The following is a 26,047-nucleotide window of genomic DNA, read 5'->3' as shown; positions in this document are numbered from 1 at the left end:
CTGTGCTATGGTTTTTCTTTTGCACATTCCCTTAAGCATTAGCTCGGTTCTCAAGGCCATTCTGGCCCAGAACATTACACACAGTTACTATGACCTCTCCAAAATAAAAATGCACAACAATCTGTCCCTAGCTGCTGTGTGCTGTGTCCTTGTTATTCTTAAATTTAGAGTGTGCAGTCTGTTCATTATATGAACATGAAGTTAAAGTATTAACTTAGCAAATTATTCTACAGTCTCACCTTTTAAAGCTTTTAAGCCTTATCAAACAAACTCAAATACAGAATCGTAAATTAATATTAATTATACCTAGTCATACATCATTTAAAGACCCTTATTTAAAGGGTAGGAGTGTATGAAAACAGCACAACAGACTTGATCCCCACAGGGGGAATACTGATAGTGTGCAACCTCATCAGGTTGCATTCAAGGAGATATAGGGAGAAAGCTGTTGACATGACCAACAAGGCGGAAGACTTGATGATTGAGGATGCAAAGAAAGTACTCGATAAACAGGAGGGGAAAATGTTGAGGGCAAAGCTGCACAGTGTGAAATGCACTGGCAAGTGTAAGATACGGTGCAGTGGCTGTGTGTGTGATTGCTGTGAAGTAACATATATGTATGATGGCATGTGTGCTACTGTGCTAATTATGGACTAATGTCATTAGTATTCTATTCTAGTATCCAGGTGAGTAAAACACTAAAGTAATAAAGAATGGAAAGCAAAAAATATGAGGTACCGTTCTGGGATAGACCAACAAAATAATTAAGTAATAATTATGTTAACACTACCTTGTAATAGGGAACAAAAAGGACTATTGAATTCAATTTAATTCAATTCATTTTTATTTGTATAGCGCTTTTAACAATGAACATTGTCTCAAAGCAGCTTTACACAGATAATGTGGTGATTAAGAGTGAATATGTTCTTTATGAGTAAGTTTGTCCCTGATGAGCAAGCCGGTGGCGACTGTGGCAAGGAAAAACTCCTGGAGATGGCATAAGGAAGAAACCCTGAGAGGAACCAGACTCAAGAGGGAACGCATCCTCATCTGGGTTGAACCGAATGTCCATTTATAGCAGATACACGATGTTGCGGGGTACAGTGAAGATGATCAAAAGCGAACTGTATTCCTGAGCCAGTGTAGGAGACTGTTGACATCAACTACAGTCCAATCCATCCTCAAAGCTCCCGTTCTTAGTCCGGAATTTAATGGAACCAGCCAAGGCGTTGATGAGAAACTGTCCCAAGCTGCACAGAGTGGCCTCCAGTCAGAGAGAACACTATCCAGAGGCAGGCCTGGACAAAGTGGGAAGATCCACGAAGGGGAGAGGGGCAGGAACAGTGATCACTGGAGCCTCAGGAGCAAGTTTAACGAGAGAGAGAGAGAGAGAGAGAGAGAGAAAAGAGGGTGACAGGAAGAGAAGGATATGGATTATTAAGTGTCCTTATTGGCAGCATAACTAAAAGGGAGAACCAGAAGGTAATACAGACATGAGGGATCTCTGGGATAAGAGACGACCCACCACACCACAGTCAACAAACCTGAGTTAACGTGTGAATGTGAGGGGACGACAGCATACAAATATCCCAGTTCACCAAACACTCTATATCCATGTTCCCTCCAGATCTGCGCCTTTACCTAAGAAAAAATCTACTGATCAAAGGCTTGACTGAATAAATATGTTTTCAACCTCGATTTGAACACTGAGACTGTGTCTGAATCCCGAACACTGATTGAAAGGCTGTTCCATAACTGTGGGGCTTTGTAAGAGAAAGATCTGCCCCCTGCTGTAGTCTTCATTATTTGAGGACCCAACAGATAGCCAGCACCTTTTGATCTAAGTAGGCGTGGAATATCATACTGGTACAGAAGTTCACTCAGATACTGCGGTGCGAGACCGTTAAGTGCTTTATACGTCAGTAGTAGTATTTTATAATCAATGCGAGATTTGATTGGGAGCCAGTGTAGACTGATTAATACAGGGGTGATGTGGTCATATTTCCTAGATCTAGTGAGGACTCTTGCTGCTGCATTCTGAACTAACTGAAGCTTATTTATGCACTTACTCGCACACCCAGACAGTAAAGCGTTAGTTATCTAGACTAGTAGTAACAAAAGCATGAACTAGTTTTTCTGCATCCTGTAACGACATCATATTTCTAATTTTAGCAATATTTCTAAGGTGAAAGAATCCGATCCTGGTGACATTATTCACGTGAGCCTCAAAGGAAAGACTAGGGTAAATAATAACACCAAGGTCTTTGACAGCCGTACACGCTGAAACAGAAACACCATCCAGAGATGCTACGTAATCGGAAAGTTTGCTTCTAGCTGCATGTGGTCCTAGTAAAAGTATTTCCGTCTTATCTAAGTTGAGCAGAAGAAAGTTATCAAGCATCCACTGTCTAATGTCCTTTACACACTTCTCAACATTGTTAAGCTGATCTCTCTCATCTGGCTTTGCTGAAATATACAGCTGTGCATAATCAGCATAGCAATGAAAGCGAATACCATGTTTATTAATACTTTCACCATGAGGCAGCATATATAAAGAGAAAAGCAGAGGGCCTAAGACAGATCCTTGAGGAACACCAAACTTTACCTCAGAGAGTTTGGAGAACTCACCATTTACATAAACAAACTGATAGCGATCAGTCAAATTAAACCTGAGCCAAGAGAGAGCCGTTCCCTTTATTCCAACAATGTTCTCAAGTCTAGCAAGTAGTATAGTGTGATCAATGGTGTCAAACTGGGTATTCAGTGGCCCAGTCGAGCTCTGCGGGGTCAGACGGAGATCTATCCAAGATCGTAATTTCTGAAAGATCATTGAAATCGTTCAGACTGTGGAATTATGACTAATAATTGTATTAATCCAAATGTTAACAACAAATCGAGAGTGTGTCACCACTATGAGTGGGTCCTATAACATTCTGATTAATTCCAACTGAATCTAGAATGGACACAACTGCTGCTCTTAAGGAGTCTTCCTGATTATCAAAATTAATATTAAAGTCACCAATAATTACTGCTTTGTCTAAAGAAGTAGCTACATTTGTGATGAAATCTGCAAATTCTATGAGAAAATCAGAGTAGGGCCCTGGGGGTCTATAAATAATAATTAATGGAATTGACTGACTGGACCTGCTTTCGGACACTGAATATTTTATGCTGGTGTAAAGAACTTCAAATGTTATACACTTGTGTTTAGTCTTTTGTGTGACGCTTAGATTATTATTATTATAAATAGCTGCGACTCCGCCTCCTCTGCCATTTAGACAGGGTTGGTGTATGTAACTATACCCAGGAGGACTCGCTTCATTTAATGCTACATATTCATTCGGTTTAATCCACGTTTTTGTTGAACACATTATTTTAAACTCCTGGTCGAGATAATTTCGTTTATAGTAAGCGCTTTTGACGTGAGAGATCTAATATTCAACAATCCTATCTTTAGATCAGAGGTGCTGGCTGTGCATTCAGTCCTATTTAATTTATTGTTAATCAGGTTAGTAAAACAGACTTTATGAGAATTCCTATATTTTGGTTTTGCTCGGGGGACAGACACGGTCTCAAAATGGTGGATCCTGAGTGACGACTCTGTGCAGCTAGCAGACGGTCGGTTTAGCCTGTCTGTCTGCTCCCTGGCCTTGGCTCTAGGCAGTCACTTGTTAACTAGTGCTGTTCTGAGACTATGACCTATACTAAAAGAAATGAGAGTAGCACCTTCCCGAGTGGGATGGATACCGTCCCGCCCTAACAGGCCAGCCTTGCCCTCAAAAATGCTCCAATTATTAATGAAGCCCACATTGTTTTTGAGGCACCACTCGGACATCCAGCATAGGCTACATCGCCGCGTCGCATTGGGATGGGGCCAGAGCATGTTACTGCATCGGACATTGCCTTCGCTAATTTACACACCTATGTGTAATAATACCTATAATATTACTCTTAGTAACCTCTGACTGTCGAAGGCGTATATCATTAGCTTCTGTGTGAAAAACTATCTTAGAGAACCTGTGCTTTCCTAAGAATCTAAGCGACCTACTATGTCCGGCACCCTGGCTCCCGGTATACACATAACCTCAATCAATGCCACTAAAGGTCTAGCTAATTTCAATTGCTCTATTTCAAACTTAGTTCTGCCACAGGGGTGGGTGAAAAAACCTTAGCGCCAATGCGAGGAAAAATGGCCACTCAGCCTGAGTAGTAATGCGTGACCTGTGCAGGAACTAAACTCTTCTTAATTGTCTGTAACATCCAATAGAGCATAAGAAAATCAGGTGTAGAACGTAAAGGTTTCAACAAGGCCCACATGCTAGAGCAAGGATGGGCAAACTTTTTGACTAACGGGCCACAATGGGTTCTAAAATTTGACAGAGGGGCTGGGTGATACATATACATATACACACACACACACACACACACACACACACACACACACACACACACACACACACATATATATATCCAGTGAGGAAAATAAGTATTTGAACACCCTGCTATTTTGCAAGTTCTCCCACTTAGAAATCATGGAGGGGTCTGAAATTGTCATCGTAGGTGCATGTCCACTGTGAGAGACATAATCTAAAAAAAAAAATAAAAACCAGAAATCACAATGTATGATTTTTTTACTATTTATTTGTATGATACAGCTGCAAATAAGTATTTGAACACCTGTCTATCAGCTAGAATTTTTACCCATAAAGACCTGTTAGTCTGCCTTTAAAATGTCCACCTCCACTACATTTATTATCCTAAATTAGATGCACCTGTTTGAGGTCGTTAGCTGCATAAAGACACCTGTCCACCCCATACAATCAGTAAGAATCCAACTACTAACATGGCCAAGACCAAAGAGCTGTCCAAAGACACTAGAGACAAAATTGTACACCTCCACAAGGCTGGAAAGGGCTACGGGCAGCTTGGTGAAAAAAGGTCCACTGTTGGAGCAATCATTAGAAAATGGAAGAAGCTAAACATGACTGTCAATCTCCCTCGGACTGGGGCTCCATGCAAGATCTCACCTCGTGGGGTCTCAATGATCCTAAGGAAGATGAGAAATCAGCCCAGAACTAAACAGGAGGAGCTGGTCAATGACCTGAAAAGAGCTGGGACCACCGTTTCCAAGGTTACTGTTGGTAATACACTAAGACGTCATGGTTTGAAATCATGCATGGCACGGAAGGTTTAACTGCTTAAACCAGCACATGTCCAGGCACATCTTAATTTTGCCAATGACCATTTGGATGATCCAGAGGAGTCATGGGAGAAAGTCATGTGGTCAGATGAGACCAAAATAGAACTTTTGGGTCATAATTGCGTCGCCACCGGCTTGCTCATCAGGGACAAACTTACTCATAAAGAACATATTCATTTTTAATCACCGCATTATCTGTGTAAAGCTGCTTTGAGACAATGTTCATTGTTAAAAGCGCTATACAAATAAAAATGAATTGAATTGAATTGAATTCCACTAAACGTGTTTGAAGGAAGAAGAATGATGAGTACCATCCCAAGAACACCATCCCTACTGTGAAGCATGGGGGTGGTAGCATCATGCTTTGGGGGGGGTGTTTTTCTGCACATGGGACAGGGCGACTGCACTGTATTAAGAGGAGGATGACCGGGGCCATGTATTGCGAGATTTTGGGGAACAACCTCCTTCCCTCAGTTAGAGCATTGAAGATGGGTCGAGGCTTGGTCTTCCAACATGACACTGACCCGAAGCACACAGCCAGGATAACCAAGGAGTGGCTCTGTAAGAAGCATATCAAGGTTCTGGCGTGGCCTAGCTAGTCTCCAGACCTAAACCCAATAGAGAATCTTTGGAGGGAGCTCAAACTCCGTGTTTCTCAGCGACAGGCCAGAAACCTGACTGATCTAGAGAAGATCTGTGTGGAGGAGTGGGCCAAAATCCCTCCTGCAGTGTGTGCAAACCTGGTGAAAAACTACAGGAAACGTTTGACCTCTGTAATTGCAAACAAAGGCTACTGTACCAAATATTAACATTGACTTTCTCAGGTGTTCAAATACTTATTTGCAGCTGTATCATACAAATAAATAGTTAAAAAATCATACATTGTGATTTCTGGATTTTTTTTTAGATTATGTCTCTCACAGTGGACATGCACCTATGATGACAATTTCAGACCCCTCCATGATTTCTAAGTTGGAGAACTTGCAAAATAGCAGGGTGTTCAAATACTTTTTTTCATCACTGTATACACACACACACACACACAAACTAAAATCAGGTCAACAACAGACACAAAACATTAACAGAAACAACCATTCAGTATTATACTATATACAATCACATTAAGCATACTTGTAGGCAGCATATATGAAGGTTAATATGTGTATATGTATGTATGTTCATAGGAGGGCATAGAAAGGTTTTAGGGGCACTAAGGTGATTGTGAACACATACTTGTCAGGTGTAATGTCAAGGTCATCTGTAGGTGATTTAGCAGGTCCTGAAGGGGAAAGTCGGTGTGATGTCTTTGTAGGCGAACAGAAGGAAATAATGTCATAGATAACCTTACTTTGTCGTAAAAAAAAGTCATTAACGCATATTGTCTCTCTTCTCCTAATACCAGGGAGCATATCAAGTAACGAAGCAAAGGAATGCAACAACCAATACACAACCAACCTATATTAGTAATACCAATGCCTGTCAGGGACGACAATTAGTAGAAAATAACCATGTCCACCAACCAGTTTCAGGTCCTCTCAACTGTTTCATCTTGTCCAGCACCTGTGTTACGCTCCACAATCACCTGTGTGGAGGGGAACTAGAGCACAACATTCCTCACCAGTTAATTCTCACACACACAATGTCATGGGCTGCCATTCTGGAGTAAAGGACAAATCTATTTTGCACCGCCATTAATGTTGTCACATGTAATTGTCGTTTAATGAGTCTGATTTGCCGCCGGCGCCCAAATGTGCTTTTTTTTTTTTAGATGCCAGCAAAAAGAGCTTAAACTGCTCTGTCATATTTGATCAAACATGTCAAAGTAATTTGTGAACCCGCTATTCACAGGTAAAATAGTTCGATGAGTCACACGTCCCCCAGTGGCATAAAACAATGCGATTCCACTGAGATTATTACACATTCAGCTGCGTTTGAAAGATGACACGCTACACCGGTGAGAAAGCTCTTCAGATGGTTTTGGACAGTGATGAAGAATTTACCTTTTCATCCGAAGAAGATTACGATTCCGACGAGGAGCGTTTGCATTTTGAAGAGCGAATCAACCCATTCGAGGACTTTCCATCAAGTTGCTACGATGAGTAAGTTATTTAGTCTTACATTCTGATCGTGTAAAACTAATATTTTTTGTAGACATCTCTGCCTAGCTTTTGTCAGCATTGCCTTTTAATGTTACAACAAAAATCCACCAATATCTGCTTATTTGTAACATTAACTATTTGTAATTGTATGCCCTAAATAATGTTGACGTTATATAAAGTTATATTTTAGACTCAGTTCAGTTTTGGTTAGTCTCACTCATCATCCTGAAAGGCTGTTATGTAGTGTTAGCTAGCAGAGATGTTCTGGAATGCTGAGGTGTAAATGCTAGCTAAATTACTGCTTAATGAATGTAACATTTTCCATTATTTGCTCAGCTGTAAATGGTGATAGTGTAAATGTCTGAGATGCATTATGGTCTATGGCCCATCAACAAACATTTATCTGTCCTATTGCCCATCAACAAATAGGCCTATAAGCTATACAATGCATGCTAACAAATATATATTGTTTAAGTGTATTCATCATCCTAAAATATATTGTTTGGTTATTTTTAGGAATGTGGCTGCATCACCCTTGCCTTCACTGGAAACTCACACCAGGCCACGCAGGTGTCGCTCCATTTTGAGTTCGACCAAAAATCATCCTGAGTAAGTACATATTTTATATGTTCTTAAATTATATTTAGTTTGAATCATTATTGCATTGTATGACATATGCAAACAATGACCCAATCATGACTTTATCAATGACCAAACTAGTGATGTTTGTGTCTGTGTGTGCGTGTGTGTGTTTTCATGTACAGATGTGATCAGGCACCTGCTCCAAAAAGGGCAAAGGCAGCACACAGACAGTCCACCATGTCATGAAAGATCAGACAGATAATGATACAGTTCCACAGACTCTGCGATTCCTGCCCGCACGTGAACCTGGACCTCAACTGAGGTCTTCTGACTCTCATTTCCTATTTAGTCTATTTAAAATGTTTTTCTCTGAGAGTGTTGTGTCAACTCTGTGACACAACACAAATGCTCAAGCTGCCAAGTCAATAGCCAAGGGACGCAAATACAAATATTTGTGAAGTGGATGGACACACGAGAGGTCTCATTGTGTTCCACCATTCATTCTGCATATACATGAGACACTGTGCAGAGGAGGGTGAAATTACAAGGTAAATGGGAAACAGACATTTCCATGCACTGCACTTGTAACTGCATACAACCAGCACATGGGGGGCGTTGACCTGTCTGATCAACTGTTACAATACTACACACCACAGCAAAAAAACAATGAAGTGGTACCGAAAGATTTTTCTACACTTCTTGGACATCACTGCCACCGACAGTATCATTGTGCATAAATAACTGTATGGTAACTTGTCCCATAAAGAATTTATGGAACAACTTATTGCGGAGCTTTGTAGCGTCACACAGAAAGAAGTGCCAAAACGGACCAACTCTGATCATGTACCAGTTCCAGGATCTGAACTGTCCTCTGATGTCAGAAATGTTGCCACTGCTGGTCGCAAGAGCTGTGTACATTGCAAAACATTGCATGGTAAGCACCACAAAACACCATGGAAATGCCTGGCATGCGATGTTCACCTGTGTCTTCAGTTGAACAGGAACTGCTTTTAAGAGTGGCACAGGGATTTTTGATGCAATTTATTTTTTTTAACTGTTTTGTGTTATTGTTTCTGTTGTACATTTTTTTTATTTTTTTTATCTTTTTATTATACATACTGTATTGTTTTATTGTTACACAATTCCCTTTTTAATGCTGTCCTTGCTAATGTGTATTTTAAATAAACCACAAAGGAAACACATTCTTTCTTGTAGTACTGTACTTCTCACTCAGATCCTGGCTCAGTGATCCACAGCTCATTATGTAATCCACAGCTCATTATGCGACCCGTTGTCTACAAAGCTGTCAGTCACAGCATGTCGACGCTTCTTCGCATATGGCCTTTCAAAGTAGAAAGTGTTTTTTTTTTTTTTTTAAATCAATGTATTGTTTAATGTGAATGAGCAGGCAGGATGATTTTCACATGATTAAAAAAAAAAAACCTACATTAGAAGATCTGGTCTCAAAAAGTCTTGGGAAAACATGTTTACTATAGGTTTTGTGGCCTTATTTCAGTGTTATTTTTTTTTTTTTTTTTTTTTTACTTTTTCAAAAACCATGCATAAACCTTAATTTATCAAAAAATACAAACACATAGTTGTTTACACATAATGGTAGCCCAGTTTGTGCTGAACACAGTGTAATAAGTCTTATAATATACAATAATACAATAATATACAATTACCGGCCACTTTATTAGGTACACCTTACTAGTACCGGGTTGGACCCCCTTTTGCCTTCAGAACTGCCTTAATCCTTTGTGGCATAGATTCAACAAGGAACTTGAAACATTCCTCAGAGATTTTGACCCATATTGACATGATAGCGTCACGCAGTTGCTGCAGATTTGTCGGCTGCACATCCATGATGCGAATCTCCCATTCTACCACATCCCAAAGCTCCCCTATTGGATTGAGATCTGGTGACTGTGGAGGCCATTTGAGTACAGTGAACTTATTGTCATGTTCAAGAAACCAGTCTGAGATGATTCGCACTTAATGACATGGCGCGTTATCCTGCTGGAAGTAGTAGCCATCAAAAGATGGGTACACTGTGGTCATAAAGGGATGGACATGGTCAGCAACAATACTCAGGTAGGCTGAGCTCAGGTATTTTCTTGGCACACTTTGGGCCCATTAGTACTAATTGAGCATTGTGTCAACGCCACGTTGACACAATGCTCAATTAGTACTAATGGGCCCAAAGTGTGCCAAGAAAATATCCCCCACAACATTACACCACCACCACCAGCCTGAACCGTTGATACAAGGCAGGATGGATCCATGCTTTCATGTTGTTGACGCCAATTTCTGACCCTACCATCCGAATATTGCAGCAGAGATGCTCTTCTGCATACCTCGGTTGTAACGAGTGGTTATTTGAGTTACTGTTGCCTTTCTATCAGCTCGAACCAGTCTGGCCATTCTCCTCTGACCTCTGGCATCAACAAGGCATTTGCGCCCACAGAACTGCCGCTCACTGGATATTTTCTCTTTTTCGGACCATTTTCTGTAAACCCTAGAGATGGTTGTGCGTGAAAATCCCAGTAGATCAGCAGTTTCTGAAATACTCAGACCAGCCCGTCTGGCACCAACAACCATGCCACGTTCAAAGTCACTCAAATCACCTTTCTACCCCATTCTGACGCTCGGTTTGAACTGCAGCAGGTCGTCTTGATCATGTCTACATGCCTAAATGCATTGAGTTGCTGCCATGTGATTGGCTGATTAGAAATTTGCGTTAACGAGCAGTTGGACAGGTGTACCTGATAAAGTGGCCGGTGTGTGTATTTAAAAGCAACTAAAAAGAACCAAATGTAAGAGCATGTCAGAATCTCTCAAGGGGCCCAAAACACCCTCAGACTCCAGAGGGTTAACCAGATCTAAGGCAACTATTGTGTAATTGATAAAACATTGCTGATTATACCATATAATTTATTCAATGATTGTTGTGCACAATCTATGCCTAAGGAAGGAGAGCAGTTAAGGCACTTATCCCTGCTGGTCCCTGAGCTAAATGTTCTTCAGGTATACCCACAGGGGGCACTGCACCAATCTATATAAACAATAGGGTCCTCCTATTTCTGTAACAGATTGATGTTCATAGTCCCTTCTGCTGTGTATTTCGCCATTGGGTGATATCGCTACGTATAGGTTGGAAAATATCTTTCAATTGTATTACAAGTATCTTACTTTCTAACGTAACAGGAGCACAGCATCCTGCCCAACTGTCAGGCAGAACCTGTGGAGTGCTGTCTCCACTACCGTATCAAAAGAACTGTACAATTAGCCACTGTTCACATTGTAGGTGTCTATGAGCAGAACAGTTAGTTCAGTGTGTCATGGACAGTTTTATCCTGATCCGACACATCCCTAATAGGGTAATGTGGAATGCGGAACGTACCCAAAGAGGAGATTTCTACTCTTTGACTTTTTTTTGCAATGGGATAACTTAAGGAGAAATAGAAGGCATGGAATTAGCTTCCATTGTTATGCTGATGATACCCAGCTATATATTTCATCCAAACCAGGCGATACAGCTCAATTAGCTCGCATAACTGAGTGTGTTGAAGGAATAAGAGATTGGATGACCCATAACTTTCTGCTATTAAATTCTGATAAAACGAAGATTTTGCTCATCGGCCCAAAAAATAGTACACAGAAGCTCCAGCATCTCAGCCTGCATTTAGACGGTTGTTCTGTAACTACTAGTTCAACGGTAAAAGACCTGGGAGTTATTTTAGACAGCAACTTATCTTTTCAAAAATCACATCAATCAAGTTACAAAAACAGCCTTCTTTCACCTTAGAAATATTTCTAAGCTAAGAAATATGTTATCTATATCTGATGCAGAGAAGCTCGTCCATGCGTTTATGACCTCTAGAATAGACTACTGTAATGCATTACTAGGTGGATGTCCTGCATCATTAATAAACAAGCTTCAGTTAGTTCAGAATGCCGCAGCAAGAGTTCTTACTAGGTCAAGAAAATACGATCATATAACCCCAATCTTATCGTCCCTACATTGGCTTCCTATTAAGTTTCAAATAGACTACAAACTACTGCTACTCACTTATAAAGCACTAAATGGTTTGGCTCCCATGTATCTAACCAGTCTTTTAACACGCTACAATCCGTCACGCTCCCTGAGATCTCAAAACTCTGGGCTTCTAGTAGTTCCTAGAATAGCAAAGTCCACTAAAGGCGGTAGAGCATTTTCACATTTAGCTCCTAAACTCTGGAATAGTCTTCCTGACAGTGTTCGGGGTTCAGATACACTCTCCCAGTTTAAGTGTAGATTAAAAACATATCTTTTTAGCAAAGCCTACACATAACACACATCACACACATCACATCACAACCTTGTGCTCCAGAATATATGATCACATGCACATTATCAACTTGTGCTGTTAATATCATGAACAGCAGCTACGCTAATTCCTCTCCACTGCTTCTCTTTCTCTCCCCATCCCGAGGCATCCTGAGGTTTGGCCAGCTCCAGTCACGTCCCACCTCGTGAAGATTATGGACCTATGGATGATCATGGAGAAGTAGATGCCGAGTGTTTAAAGGCCCTGGCATGGAGAAGCTGATGCTGGATCTATGATGATCACAAATTGTTCTGTATTGTTGAAAGATTTATGACCAAACTTTTGATGTCACCCATATGAGGATGGGTTCCCCTTTGAGTCTGGTTCCTCTCAAGGTTTCTTCCTCATATCATCTAAGGGAGTTTTTCCTTGCCACTGTCTTGCTCATCAGGGACAAACGCACACCATTCACCTTCACTGTTGTTTTCTGTAAAGCTGCTTTGAGACAATGTCTGTTGTGAAAAGCGCTATACAAATAAACTTGACTTGACTTGACTTGAGAAATAGACTGGTGCGTGACTTGATAGTCACAGCTATGACTGAGAATAGCCTTCCAATTAGCGCAATGGGTTTTAGCCATTGCTCCAAACAAACAAATTATAGGACAGTCAAAATCATTCGTGGGCAAGGAGCACACCTCTAAACCCTGTGCAGGCTGTACATGTGGAAGATGGCTTGTTCTGTCATGACGCACTATACTTGGGTGTTGGGTCACACTTCGAACACTGTATGTAGCCATGTAAAGTTACCTACATGGTGTGCTCCGTGTAGTTCTTGGGCATGCACCTTATGATTAGTGTTCTTTAAATGAACATTGGAGGCAATACTATAGAAGTCCAAAATTGCATGGACACCTGATGCATTCATTGTTATATTACGAGGGCCAAAGGGTGCCTCACACACTTGTATTACACGCAAAAGAGAAGGTCATTCTAACCATAGTGGCTATAAAGGCCATCACTAGGTGCCTATATCATGTACGTCCTTTAACAGGTGGTATATAAAAGCCTTGCTTTGATGTTAAACCAGGCACATCAGAACACTTTCTCTCTATGGGTTTTCCACTAACCCTGACTTAAGCAGTGTCTTTTAGAGGTAACCGCATGGTATCAATTTCAGCTAATGCAAGGGTGCATGCTCTATGGGTACAGAAAATCGCCTATACTCTCCCTGGCGTGGGCCTACTCAGTGTGCATTTGGAGTGGTGCAGGGCAAGCTTAATGTTCAAGTCTGGTTTCTTGGGGTGTCTATTACCAAAGTGGACTGGCCTTTGGTATTATTGTTGTTACTGTTGCAGGTGTTGGAGCAGAATATAACATCATAGAAATTATAACTGCAGATGTGCATCCTATAAATATAGAAAGCAATGCATATTCACACAGCCTTAGAGTGTGCCTATTGCCTCTAGTATGGCCACTCATCATGGATCAAAGGGAAAGTCTAAGTAAGTCAAATTAATTACTATAAATGGAACAGTGGGATCAATAGGATCAGGGAGTGAAGAACGTAAACCCTGATCATCTGTATCCTGTAACAATAAGCCTAACAGTGACTCCTCTTGTATTTGTGGAAATGTTTGTTCACTGGTCTCAGGGGATGGGTCTTGTGAAACAGTCAATGGTTCCAACAGTCTCCAAAGGTCCAATGTCTTTTGATACACTTAAAGATGTCTGTCCCTTAGTGCTGTTTAAAAGTCTCTCGATATCCACTGGTGTCTAGCTGTCCTCAGGCTGTGGTTGCCACTTAGAAAAGTACACATCAGAGTATTTGTTTGCAGAACCATTTCCGTGTTTGACTGCTCATTGAGGTCCATATAATAATTTCTCCAACAAAAATCAAAATGTCTAAGTAGGAAAGAGATTGCAATACGTCATTAGAAACAATAAACGCATATTTTGGGCGTAATCCATAATATTCAGCAAGGGCCAAAGAGCTTATATGTTGTCGCAACAAGACAAAGCTAGGGGCATGGTGTCTGTACAATAGATTTGTCTATAAACAGAGTAGAACCAGGTGTCCTTCTGCACCAGGATGTTAGCATGATGGAGCAATAATTTACAACCCACGGGGTCTCCAAGATGACGACTAATTAAAGGAGCACCATCCATGCTTTTAAACTTTTCCAGCAAAGCAGGCATAGAAAACTGTTGAATTCCAGCACATCACTTGGGTTGTGATGTTTGACGTATGCACAGACAGGCATGGAACACCCTTTGGGCCAGCGTTGGAAAGGTCCAGCTACCATGCCTGCAGTCAAAAAACTACACCACAAAACACAACAGCCATACAGTATTATACTATATACAGTGTGGCATCTGGTCACCTGAATTATCCAACGGGGTTGCTTTTTTAGCAGATGATTGTGCCAGTCTCACTCTAGCCACCTGTTGCTCCCGTCACCTTTGTGCCTGAGCATGAGTATGCTTCGCTGGGCCTATTGAGGACACTAAGTCTGGGTCAGAGTTACTATCTAACTCGTAAGGCTGTTTTTGTAACTTTTTCTCTACTGGAGACTTCTGGGCTCCCCCCCTCTGTCCCTTTTAACCTCTACCCAGGTTAAGGATGTTTCTGCACAATTTGCTTGATCGCCCCATTAGCCCTTTCCACAATGCCTTGTGATTGGGTTGATGCACACACTCCTCAAACTTCTGACTAATACACAGTGCCTTAGTGATGCACTCAATGACTTCATTCACCAAAAAAAAAAAAACACCGCTAACGCTTCTGGCTTTCATACGAGCGGAGCATTGAGTTTAGTCTGGTCTGCTGCTTTTATCATATCTCATCATCTTATCATATTTTTGCACCTGTATGTCAAAATCGCATACCCATGGTCTACTAAAACCCGTCATACCCAAAAATGTACACAACATTTGGTACACTGTTTGAGGTGTTTTTTTACTCCGCACTTTGTTTACAAAACTGTAACTGTAACTGTAGAACCGTACTTAATATATCTTATTAGCTATCACCAATTGGTTAATTGGCCTTAAATCATGTACTAACCTCCATTTTCTGAATTGGGCTGCTTAACAGGAAAATTAAGGTATAGCAAATGGCTTTTCAGTATCATTAGTCCTGCTTCCACTAAGCTCTTAATGGTTGGCCTTATCCCCTCCTTAGCCTGTGCTGACAATGTTTACTGTTTTAAATATTGCAGCTGTAACTGGCATCTTGACCAGTCCTGCTGATTTTACTAGTCCTATGTCTGTTGAGTTTTTAGTCCATAGGTTTTCTCATACTTTTTTTTAACAATCTCTGTTATCCCATCTATCTTTTTTTCCAGTCACTGCTAACTGCTTTACCCCCTTACACGTTTCTTTCTCTGTATGTGTAGCTACAGTTTGATCTATAGCTACTTGTGATGTTCTCAGAAAACGTTTGCATGTAGGGGTTATGTGTTCGTTTTTATTCCCTAAATTTCTAATGTGTCTCTTATCTTTGGCCCTAGATCTTTCCATTCAAAACTTTTCACGACCGTCAGGGAGACATGACATTCCACCTGGTACCAGTTATGAAGTCTATCTGGCAACTGAGCAAAACTTTCCACGACCATCAGGGAGACATGACATTCCACCTGGTACCAGTTGGTACCAGTTGTGAAGTCTATCTGGCAACTGAGCAAAAGCCGCCACTCCTTGTGCAACAATCAGTATCTCTGTAGTATTCATGTCATATTTGTGGCCTTCCATCTGTTTTTTCCAGAGAAGGGCATACTCCTCATCTGACCCTTCTAGTTCATACTTAATGGTGCAATGTAGAGGTCCTTCTGTTTCTCAATACTCAGGACACATGTACATCAACCATGGTTTCCATTCACTGAATATGCGCCATAACTCTGATTTATGAGTGTGGGCATATTTCAGCCAATACACTCTGTCTGGTTTTCTGTATTTCACATCCATTGTTTTGACATTGAGTCTGGAAGGGTGACCCACAGCCTGGTGGGGCACAATGTATTTTTTACTCGCAGTTTACACAAAGTGTCTCTTCCTGAAAGGTTCATTGGAGCATCTGGAGAATATAATAGAGGCACTTCGTTAGTGTTTCCATCCAGCATGATTTCTTGAGGCTCTGTAAATTGTAAAGTCTGTGTTTTTCCTGAGAAGACAACAAACCTGAGTGAACGTCCGAATGTTAGGGTGCGACAGCATACAAATATCCCAGTTCACCAAACACTCTATATCCATGTTCCCCTCCAGATCTGCACCTTTACCTAAGAAAAAATCTACTGATCAAAGGCTTGACTAAATAAATATGTTTTTAACCTCGACTTGAACACTGAGACTGTGTCTGAGTCCCGAACACTGATTGGAAGGCTGTTCCATAACTGTGGGGCTTTATAAGAGAAAGATCTGCACCCTGCTGTAGTCTTCATTATTTGAGGAACCAACAAATAGCCTGCACCTTTTGATCTAAGTAGGCGTGAAGGATAATACTGGTGAAGAAGTTCACTCAGATACTGCGGTGCGAGACCGTTAAGTGCTTTATACGTCAGTAGTAGTATATTATAATCAATGCGAGATTTGATTGGGAGCCAGTGTAGACTGATTAAAACAGGGGTAATGTGGTCATATTTCTTAGTTCTAGTGAGGACTCTTGCTGCTGCATTTTTAACTAGCTGAAGCTTATTTATGCACTTACTCGAACACCCAGACAGTGAAGCATTATAGTAGTCTAATCTAGAAGTAACAAAAGCATGAACTAGTTTTTCTGCATCTTGTAACGACATCATATTTCAAATTTTAGCAATATTTCTAAGGTGAAAGAAGGCGATCCTGGTGATATTATTCACGTGAGCCTCAAAGGAAAAACTCGGGTCAATAATAACACCAAGGTCTTTGACTGCTGTACACACTGAGACAGAAACACCATCCAGAGATGCTACGTAATCAGAAAGTTTGCTTCTTGCTGCATGTGGTCCTAGTAAAAGTACTTCCGTCTTATCTGAGTTGAGCAGGTTCATCATACTCCTCCTATTTCTTCTTCAATTTTGTCTTCTTCTCAAAGTTCTTCTTTATTTGTTACTTTACATTTTCTCCTTGCTTCTGCTCTTCGCTAATAGCTTATCTCTCTCCCTCCTTTATTCTCTTTTTGGCCACTACATGTATAGCTAGATGGCATAGCACAGCTGTAAATAGCTGGGGCTCATAGCGTGGATCTGTTTCTTAACACCATAGGCTACATTTCTTTACTTGTCCTATTGAACCTTTTATACTTCTCCTGATCTATCTTGGATTTTCCTGCCCTTCTTCTTTCAGTTGCTCCCATTAAGGGGTCACCACAGCTAATCATCCATCTCCATGCTACTCTGTCTTCTACATCTTCCTCTATCAAACCAACTACCATGTCTTTCCTCACCACATCTATGAACCTCCTCCTTGGCCTTCCTCTTTATCTGCTTCCTGGGGGCTCCATTATCAGCATACTCCTACCAATACCATAAGGAAGAAACCTTGAGAGAAACCAGACTCGAGAGGGAACCCATCCTCATCTAGGTTGCACCGAATGTCCATTTATTACAGATAGACGATGTTGCGGGGTAAAATAATGGTGATCAAAAGGAAACTGTAGTCCTGAGTCAGTGTAGCAGACTGTTGACATTACCAACAGTCCAAAACCATCCTCAAAGCTCCTGTTCTTCTCCACCCACTCCACCCTGCCTGCACACATTTCTTCACTTCTTTAACACACTCTTCATTCTTTGCACTGTTGACCCCAGGTACCTGAACTCCTCCACCTTCTCCACCTCTTCTCCCTGCAACCGCACCACTCCACTGCCCTCATTCACACACATGTACTGTCTTACTCCTACTGACTTTCATTCCTCTTCTCTCCAGCACATATCTCCACCTCTCCAGGCTCTTCTCAACCTGCTCCCTACTCTCACCACAAAACACAATATCATCCGCAAACATCATAGTCAATCTGTCTATCGGAAAGGGTTTAGAGCCGATCCTTGATGCAGTCCAACTGCCACATTGAACCAGTCTGTCGTTCCTACTGCACACTTCACTGCTGTCTCACTGTCCTCACATGTCCTGCACCACCCTCACATACTTCTCTAAGACACCTGACTTCCTCATACAATACCACAACTCCTCTCTCTGCACTCTGTCATCTCTAAATCCACAAACACACAATGTAACTCCTTCTGACCTTCTCTATACTTCATCAACATTCTTAAAGCAAATAATGCATATTTGTATCTGTGGTGCTCTTTCTCAGAATGAAACCATACTGTTGCTCACAGATGGTCACCTCTTCTCTCAGCCTGGCTTCCACTACTCTTTCCCTTAACTTCATGGTGTGACTGATCAACTTTATTACCCTGTAGTTACTGCAGGTCTGCACAACTTCCTTATTCTTAATGATCGGTACCCGCACACTCCTTTTCCATTCCTCAGGCATCCTCATTTGCCAACCTCTTGCTACTTATGTTTTCCTGCATATCCCAATTTCACCACTACGTTTCTGTCTTCCTTTCTATTTCCAGATGTCACACCAAGTACCTTCCTAGCTGTCTCGCTTATCACTTCTGCAGTAGTTGCCCAATCATCCAGCACCTCTTCATCACCACCAAGCAGTTTTCCATCTGTCTGGGTGTTATATGAATTTTTTGATGAGCCAAAATCCAATTAAACAAATTTATTTTAAAGTTATAGGCTATCACCTACTTGGTCAAAAATTTTCAATGTGTGATTGATTTCAAACCAGTTCTTCCATTCCTTTATAATATCCTTGATTGATATTTACAAAAACACTTTGTACTTTATTTATTTCTTTCAAAACAACTTGACATTGTGTTTCAGGCTGTGATAATAAGGGCCAAATCTGGATACACTAAACCTAGGAAAGTGAGACTTCCCTATCTTCTTTCAAATTGATCGGTTTGGCGAATTTAGTAGTATCTTATTATTTGGGTAAATGTCCGTTGATGCGTTGCTTGGAAGGGTCACAAAGAATCCACACTCTTCCATGGATAAACTATTATAGGTTTTCAGTTACTTTTATGACGATCTTTTTTTTTTTTTATAGGGCCACCACACCCATTTTACCAGGCAGACTTTTTTCCTGTTTCTGGTCTTTTCTGACAAGATTTTCTTTTTTTTAAACGCCTTCTCCTTCCTTATAATAATCTTTTTAACTTGGGCTCATAAAACGTTCCTCTCAACATTTTCACCATCATAGTCTTGTCATTTACATACCGGGGGATCTCTCTGTATTCTTTCTAAAATAGTAAATTTTTGCGACCCTTTTTTCGGAAAATTCTAACTACGTAATTTTGTTTTTTTTGGTTTTGGTGAAATTAGTCCATAAAGAGTTTTAGAGTTTTAAACATGTTAAAGTAATTCTCTTTGTTTACCTCGATGTGTTTCATTTTGATACTGCTAGGATCATTTCTGTTGAACGCTTGAACCAAATCATATATGATGTCTGTGTATTTTCTCATTTTAAAAGATGTAAAATATCTCCACATCTTGGTCTCTGGAGTTCTGTTGAACCTTTCACACACTGCCGCTTTTAGGCTTGTACCAGTAGCAATGTGAAAAATCTTGTTTTTTTTCATAAAATTTTAAAAACTTTTGTTAAACTCCTTCCCTTAGTCAGTTTGTTTTTTTGAGAGCTTTGCCTTCCTTTAAAATGGAATCAAAAACTTTAGTTACCTCAGGTCCTGTCTTGTATTATAACACTGGCACCCAAGCATATTTGGATTAAATATCAATCCTCTTTATAAAAAATTTTGCATTATCATTACTCAGACAAGTTGCTCATATCGACCAAATTTGCTTTCTATTATTCATCTATGTTTTTTTTATTATTATTATTAATTTTCTTTATTATTATATTATGACTATGATCTATACACGGGGCATAAAATGTATCTGTTTCTTTTGTTCTGAATCACATGATCACTTCCAGTGCTTTTTCTTAGTTTATCATTCAATAAACATAATGAAATGCAAATAATAGTAACAGTAAAAGTTATAGTAATTTTTCCTTCCCTCCATTTCTGATTTAAAACCTTGCTACTTATTTAGACAATGTTTAATTGTTTGTATTTCTGTTTAATATTAATTTCTTTTAGTCAGGAAGACTCACTGAGACAGTGGTTGTATCGATTCTAGATTCAGCAGGAATAAATCAGAATGTAATAGAATGGTGTACACACTCATGATTTAATACTAACATTTCGATTATATATAGAAAATACTGTATAGTCATACTTCAAGTTATTTCAGATCAATACCAAAATCTCCTTTCAAATATGCCTTGTGGTATATGTATAGTATATAATAGTTTTTGTACCCCACCACATTACCATGTTTAAACGTACATTTATCAACATTGATAAACGCATCCTCATCTGGGTTGCACTGAATGTCCATTTGTAGCAGATATACAATGTTGCAGGGTGCAGTGATGGTGATCAGAAGAGAATCGTAGTCCTGAGTCAGTGTAGCAGACTGTTGACAATTAATTTGCAGTCAGACATTACAGTAAATAGCACTGTAGATAACAATATAACAGATCAGCAATTACAAGGTTAACTTCTGAGCAAATGAATTTCACTTGCATTAAAATCAACTTTTACATTAGATACTTTACCTACATGTTTCTTGAAAACAGATTCCAGAAGCATGAAATTACATGATGCAGAAAAACTAATTAATGCTTTTGTTATATCTAGTATTAATATATACTATTCTAATGCTTTACTGTATTTTCTAGTAAGTGCATAAACGGTTGATTGAAATTGTGTGAATGTGTGTGAGAGTCTCTTTTTTTACATTTTTTTATTAATTTGCAAGGTCAGTTTTTATTTAAACCCATACCGATTAATCAGTGCTTTAATAACTGTGGCCAGGTGAACCATTTTCTCTCCATAATCTATATGTATTGTTGTAGTTGCTCATAGTTACATAGCAACTAAAGGTATATCTTAACTCATTATTGTGATCTTCTGGACTTAGGTGTCAATTGCAGCAACAAATGCGAAAAGACATTGCAGTTTTGGCATATTGTTCCATACTGAGACAATTGACCAAAATTTGGCAAAATATAGCAATTAGTTCAAAAGGGTTTGATTATACAAAGACTTTGTCTAGAAAAGTTTTCCTTTGCCTCTGGAAACAATTGTATTACAACCCCAATTCCAAAAAGTTGGAATATGGTATAAAATGTAATTAAAACAGAATTAAATTATTTGAGACTTCAGTTCTCATAAACCTAAATTTTATGCACTGTAGAACTGAGAAAAATATATTCAAATGTATAATCTGAAGAAATGAACCATTTTAAAGAAAAATAGTTAAACATTGGATTGCTGAAACATGTCTCAAAAAGTTGACAAAGCCATATTAGGCATCCCCTCTTTTTTTAACAATAGTTTTGAGTGAAGTGAATGATTTGCATCTCTTGTCAATTTCTCCTGTAGGTGGTGGAGGACGGCTATGAATTCTTTGCTAAGAGGCAGTTGGTGACACTTTTTTCTGCACCAAACTATTGTGGCGAGTTTGACAATGCTGGGGCCATGATGAGCGTGGATGAGACCTTAATGTGTTCTTTTCAGGTATAGTGGATCCTGAGAAAATGGGCTTATTTTTTGTTTGTATTACAAAGATGTACTGTAGGACGCGAGAGGCAGAAGTGGTAAAAGTACACACATTCTTCACTTAAGTAGAAGTAATGCTACTCAGGTTTTAAAACACTGTAAAAGTTGAAGTACTGAATATACTTTTTTGCTCAAGTTAAAGTAAAGAAGTTTGGGCTCTGAAATGTACTTTTGTAAAAAGTTACTTAAAGCCATTACTACTTCCTGTTTTAGTGTCACTCTGGTAACTGGACCTCATGTCATATTAATATTAGGGCTGTCGATTGATTAAAATATTCAATCGCATAATTGTCATAAGTTAAATCACAATTAATTACACGTCTGTTCTAGCCCTAACCCTTAAATTAACCCTTATTACCCGTCTGTGTGGAAACGGAGCAAATGTTCCGTTTGGTGTCCTGATGATTTAGGTAAATTTTAAACACCATATTTTAAAGTAATTATGGTGTTTTGAATTTCTTAAATCATCAGGAAACCAAACGGAACATTTGCTATGTTTCTACACAGACGGTTAATACGGCGATAAAAAAGAACATCTAACTTTCATACAGATTACATATTCATAGAATATTTGTTTTCGATGTGAATTGGTTTATTTAAAAGGAGACAATTTCAAGCTTTTTATTTATATATTCATATATGTATTATGTCTGTGAGGCAAGTTTTCACTGAGATTCAGTTTTATTTGTCTGTGAAGAGAGATAACTGAGACAGAGACGGCAGAGAGAACCCCCTGTCGGTTTTCTTTATTTTACAAAAGCACAGCATTTTGTTGTTTTTATGAGCGTATACATTAATTAAAGTAGACCCTTTACAGATTCAAATGATGTATTGCTCTTATCTGTACGATCAAAAAAGACAGAGTAATATAAGTTTGTTTTCATTGCCACTAAAACTCACAGGCGCATTTGTCAACCCCAGAGGGTTAACTGCCAGATATGTGCATCATTTCAGATTTTGGTGCTTGATTTTGAGACGTCTTCATTTGAGGTGCATCAGTAAAACAAATGTTTAGTGAATAAAACTTATTTTTCAGAGGAATTTATTTATTTATTTTTTATATCTGAGTAAAGAAAGGACGTTGTGAATAAATGTGTTGCGTTTTTATTTCGCCTCTTTTATAGCCTCTTTTATATTTATATATTTATATTTTTTATAAAAAAAAAAGGTTAAACAGAAATATGCGCTGCATTAATCACGCGTTAATAAAATTAGTGCCGTTAAAATGTTAACGCATTTTTACAGCCCTAATTACTATGTTAATACAAAACGAATGTAAAATTTTTTACCTAATGAATGTATCCAGGCTGAACAACCACCATATAGAACACAAACAGAGCAAAGACGATCAGGTGATCAGGAATAAAGTATTTGTACTTTGGGGAGCAGAGTGTGTGTGTGTGTGTGTGTATATATATATATATATATATATATATATATATATATATATATATATATATATATATATATATATAAAATCTAGCACAGTACAAAAGCAGGTCCTATATAATCAGAATTAGAAAGAGCTTTGTTGCCAAGTATGTTTGCACTTACAAGGAATGCAGTTGCACATTCTTTTAATGATTTAAAAAATATATAAATAAATAGTGTCGAAAGACTAAGTAACCAGTTGAATGTCTTGTAGCAAGTAACCAGTGGACATCCAATGACTGCATGTTTTGGCTTGTTTTTATTATTTTTAAAGTGTGTATCTGTAAAGGGGAAAGAATTTTTTTTTTAATTGGTTATAATTGCAATAATCAGTTATATATGCCAAAGGGTAATGTTTTCTGTATCTTTTCAAAAGATCTTGGGGTATTTACACCTTGCATTTTGTGCCCTCCAAATTGGAATATTAATATAAATACAAACCTAATATGTCCTTTGGGTGTATATAAATAAATACATGGTTACCAAATAATTTTGTGCAAAATGCAAATAGTGTGTAGACTAAGAGTAAATCAGCCTGGTGTTACAATTGGATTACTTAAAACATAATGCAAAATGTAATTGAACAAACGTGTAATATAAACCATCGTCATATTCTATTATGATTTTCTCACAGATTTTAAAACCAGCAGAGAAGAAGAAGCCAAGCTCGAGCCGGCCAGTGACTCCACCAAGGAATATGGTCACCAAGCAGGCAAAGAAATAAGGCCTGCCTTAGTGCTCTAGCCATTTTTTGGACCTGTGCTATTATATTTCTTTAATTTTTTTTTATTATGTTTTTCCTTGGTATAATGGTTGTGTGAAATTGCTTGGAACTATTGACAGTTTAGGTTCACCCCCCAACCCCCGCCCCCTCCATGTCCATTCCCCTGACCCCAGTTTCCAGACACCCAAACTGTGAGTGCTTTAAAATCATCAAGGTACATTTTTTTTTCCTTTTTTTTTTTTATATTCTGTTGTTTTTTTTTTTTAATATCCATAGAGGCAAAGCATTCATACTATTTTGGCACAAGTAATTGCAGGGAACTTTTTCTATATATGGAAACACTCCACCATTTTTTCTCCATATTTTTATGTTTGGCTATCAGTGTACACATCTAAGCCACTGTGAACAAAAAAAGCTAAATATATTCCCTTTATGAAATAGAGCAAATGGCATTTAAATAAAGATTTCACCTTAGCCTTTGTGTGAACGGTCCAGATTTGCTGTTCTATTTAGTTGTTATTAAGAATTGTCATAATTATTCTGTGATTTTGTGTATATATATATATATACACACACACACACACACACACACACACACACACACACACACACACACACACACACACATATCAGTGGCGGGTGGTCAGGGCCAGCAAAGCCTTCTCTGCTGTCCTAAACACTATCAGAAGCACTGACCTACATTTACAACTTAAATTCTAATATTTGTTCCATGAAATTGTATTAATTTATTCCCAACAGTTTATTATTTTCATTTTGTAGCGTTTCGCTTGGCTTCACTGCTCCTGGTATGTGTATGTCGAAGTTAGATTTTTTTGTCCAATCAGATTTCAGCCTCTATGTGCTGCCATGTCAATCCAATCTGCCCAGGGCCTTCAAAGTCTGTCCTGCTGGCCTTTTTTACCATTAAAAATATTATGAATGGGCCATTGTAAGGAGGTCGGCCACCCCGAAGCTAGCTAGCTTGTATCAACCCGGGAAATGGTTTGTTCGCCACTTCCAGACCAGTGAATCCCAGCGGTACCACTGGATTACAGCCTCTGAGGAGCGGTGCAAATTATGAGTCTGCATCTCTGATGAGTAGGTTGTACTTTATTTATATTTTAATGTTTTTGTCATGTTATTAGACAAATATTCTGAACTGCTCCAGATTATGTAAGTGGCACAGTTGCGGTTGTAGTGTAGAGGTTTGAAGTTGTCTTAACTGGGTTTCTTACTTTAGTAAAATGGTATTCACCCTCCATATGTGAAATGCCTCTCTCTCTGTAATGCCATGCGTTGTTATATTGCTTTTTTTTTTATAGTATTGATGTTTTCTATAATTGACGTGATAGTGGTGGTATTAAGAGGTGGATTAAATTGGTAAGTCCCCACTGAAGACCCAGGTACCAAATGCACTGCCCGCCACTAATATATATAAAATATATTATATACATATAATGTGTGTGTATTGTGGTATCTCAGTATCTCACAAAAGTGAATACACCCCTCACATTCCAGTAACCATTTAAGTGTATCTTCCCAAGAGACAATACTATAGAAATTCAACTTGGACATATTTTAGAGTAGTCAATGTGAAGCTTGTATAGAAGTACAGATTTCCTGTCTTCTGAAAAAAACTCAACACACAGTTATTATTGTCACAATAGCTGCCAGCTAAAGTGAGTGGACATGTCAAATCTGTTTTCACAGTGTCAATATTTTGTGTTGTCTAATATCTAACACTGCCTTAATCCTCCTGGGCATGGAATTCACTGGAGCTGCACAGGTTGTTGCTGGGATCCTCTTCCACTCTATAATGACATCACAAAGCTGCTGGATGTTAGACACATGGCGCTTTTCCACATTCCCACAGGTGCTCAGTAGGATTCAGGTCTGGAGACGTACATGGCCACTCCATCATCTTCACTTTAAGCAAGGCAGTGTGTTTGGAGTCATTTTCATGTTGATAAGTCGTTCAGACCAGTTTAAAAAAAAAAAAAAAAGGGTATTGTATTCTGCTTCAGA

The 26,047-nt window shown here is 39.1% G+C and overlaps 2 protein-coding genes across 2 annotated transcripts in view; both read left to right on the top strand.

Moving 5' to 3' along the window:
• Positions 1–24,496, top strand: part of LOC310720848 (serine/threonine-protein phosphatase PP1-gamma catalytic subunit A) — a 44,631-nt gene extending 20,135 nt beyond the window's left edge. The window contains exons 6-7 of the mRNA XM_083531972.1: positions 21,691–21,825; positions 23,933–24,496. Of these exons, the coding sequence (XP_083388098.1) occupies positions 21,691–21,825; positions 23,933–24,022 (225 nt within the window). The 3' untranslated portion in view covers positions 24,023–24,496. The remainder of the gene's footprint in view (positions 1–21,690; positions 21,826–23,932) is intronic.
• Positions 6,313–8,179, top strand: LOC310720690 (uncharacterized protein). Its single transcript, XM_083531472.1, has 3 exons — positions 6,313–7,299; positions 7,816–7,908; positions 8,064–8,179. The coding sequence occupies exons 1-3, from the start codon at positions 7,139–7,141 to the stop codon at positions 8,125–8,127; spliced, it is 318 nt and encodes a 105-aa protein (XP_083387598.1). The 5' UTR covers positions 6,313–7,138; the 3' UTR covers positions 8,128–8,179.
• Positions 24,497–26,047: the final 1,551 nt, after the last annotated feature.

Source organism: Silurus aristotelis (assembly GCF_946808225.1).
Source record: "Silurus aristotelis genome assembly, chromosome: 26".
NCBI lineage: Eukaryota > Metazoa > Chordata > Actinopteri > Siluriformes > Siluridae > Silurus > Silurus aristotelis.
Note: the sequence above shows the minus strand (reverse complement) of the source record. Positions and strands in the feature narration are given on the sequence as shown.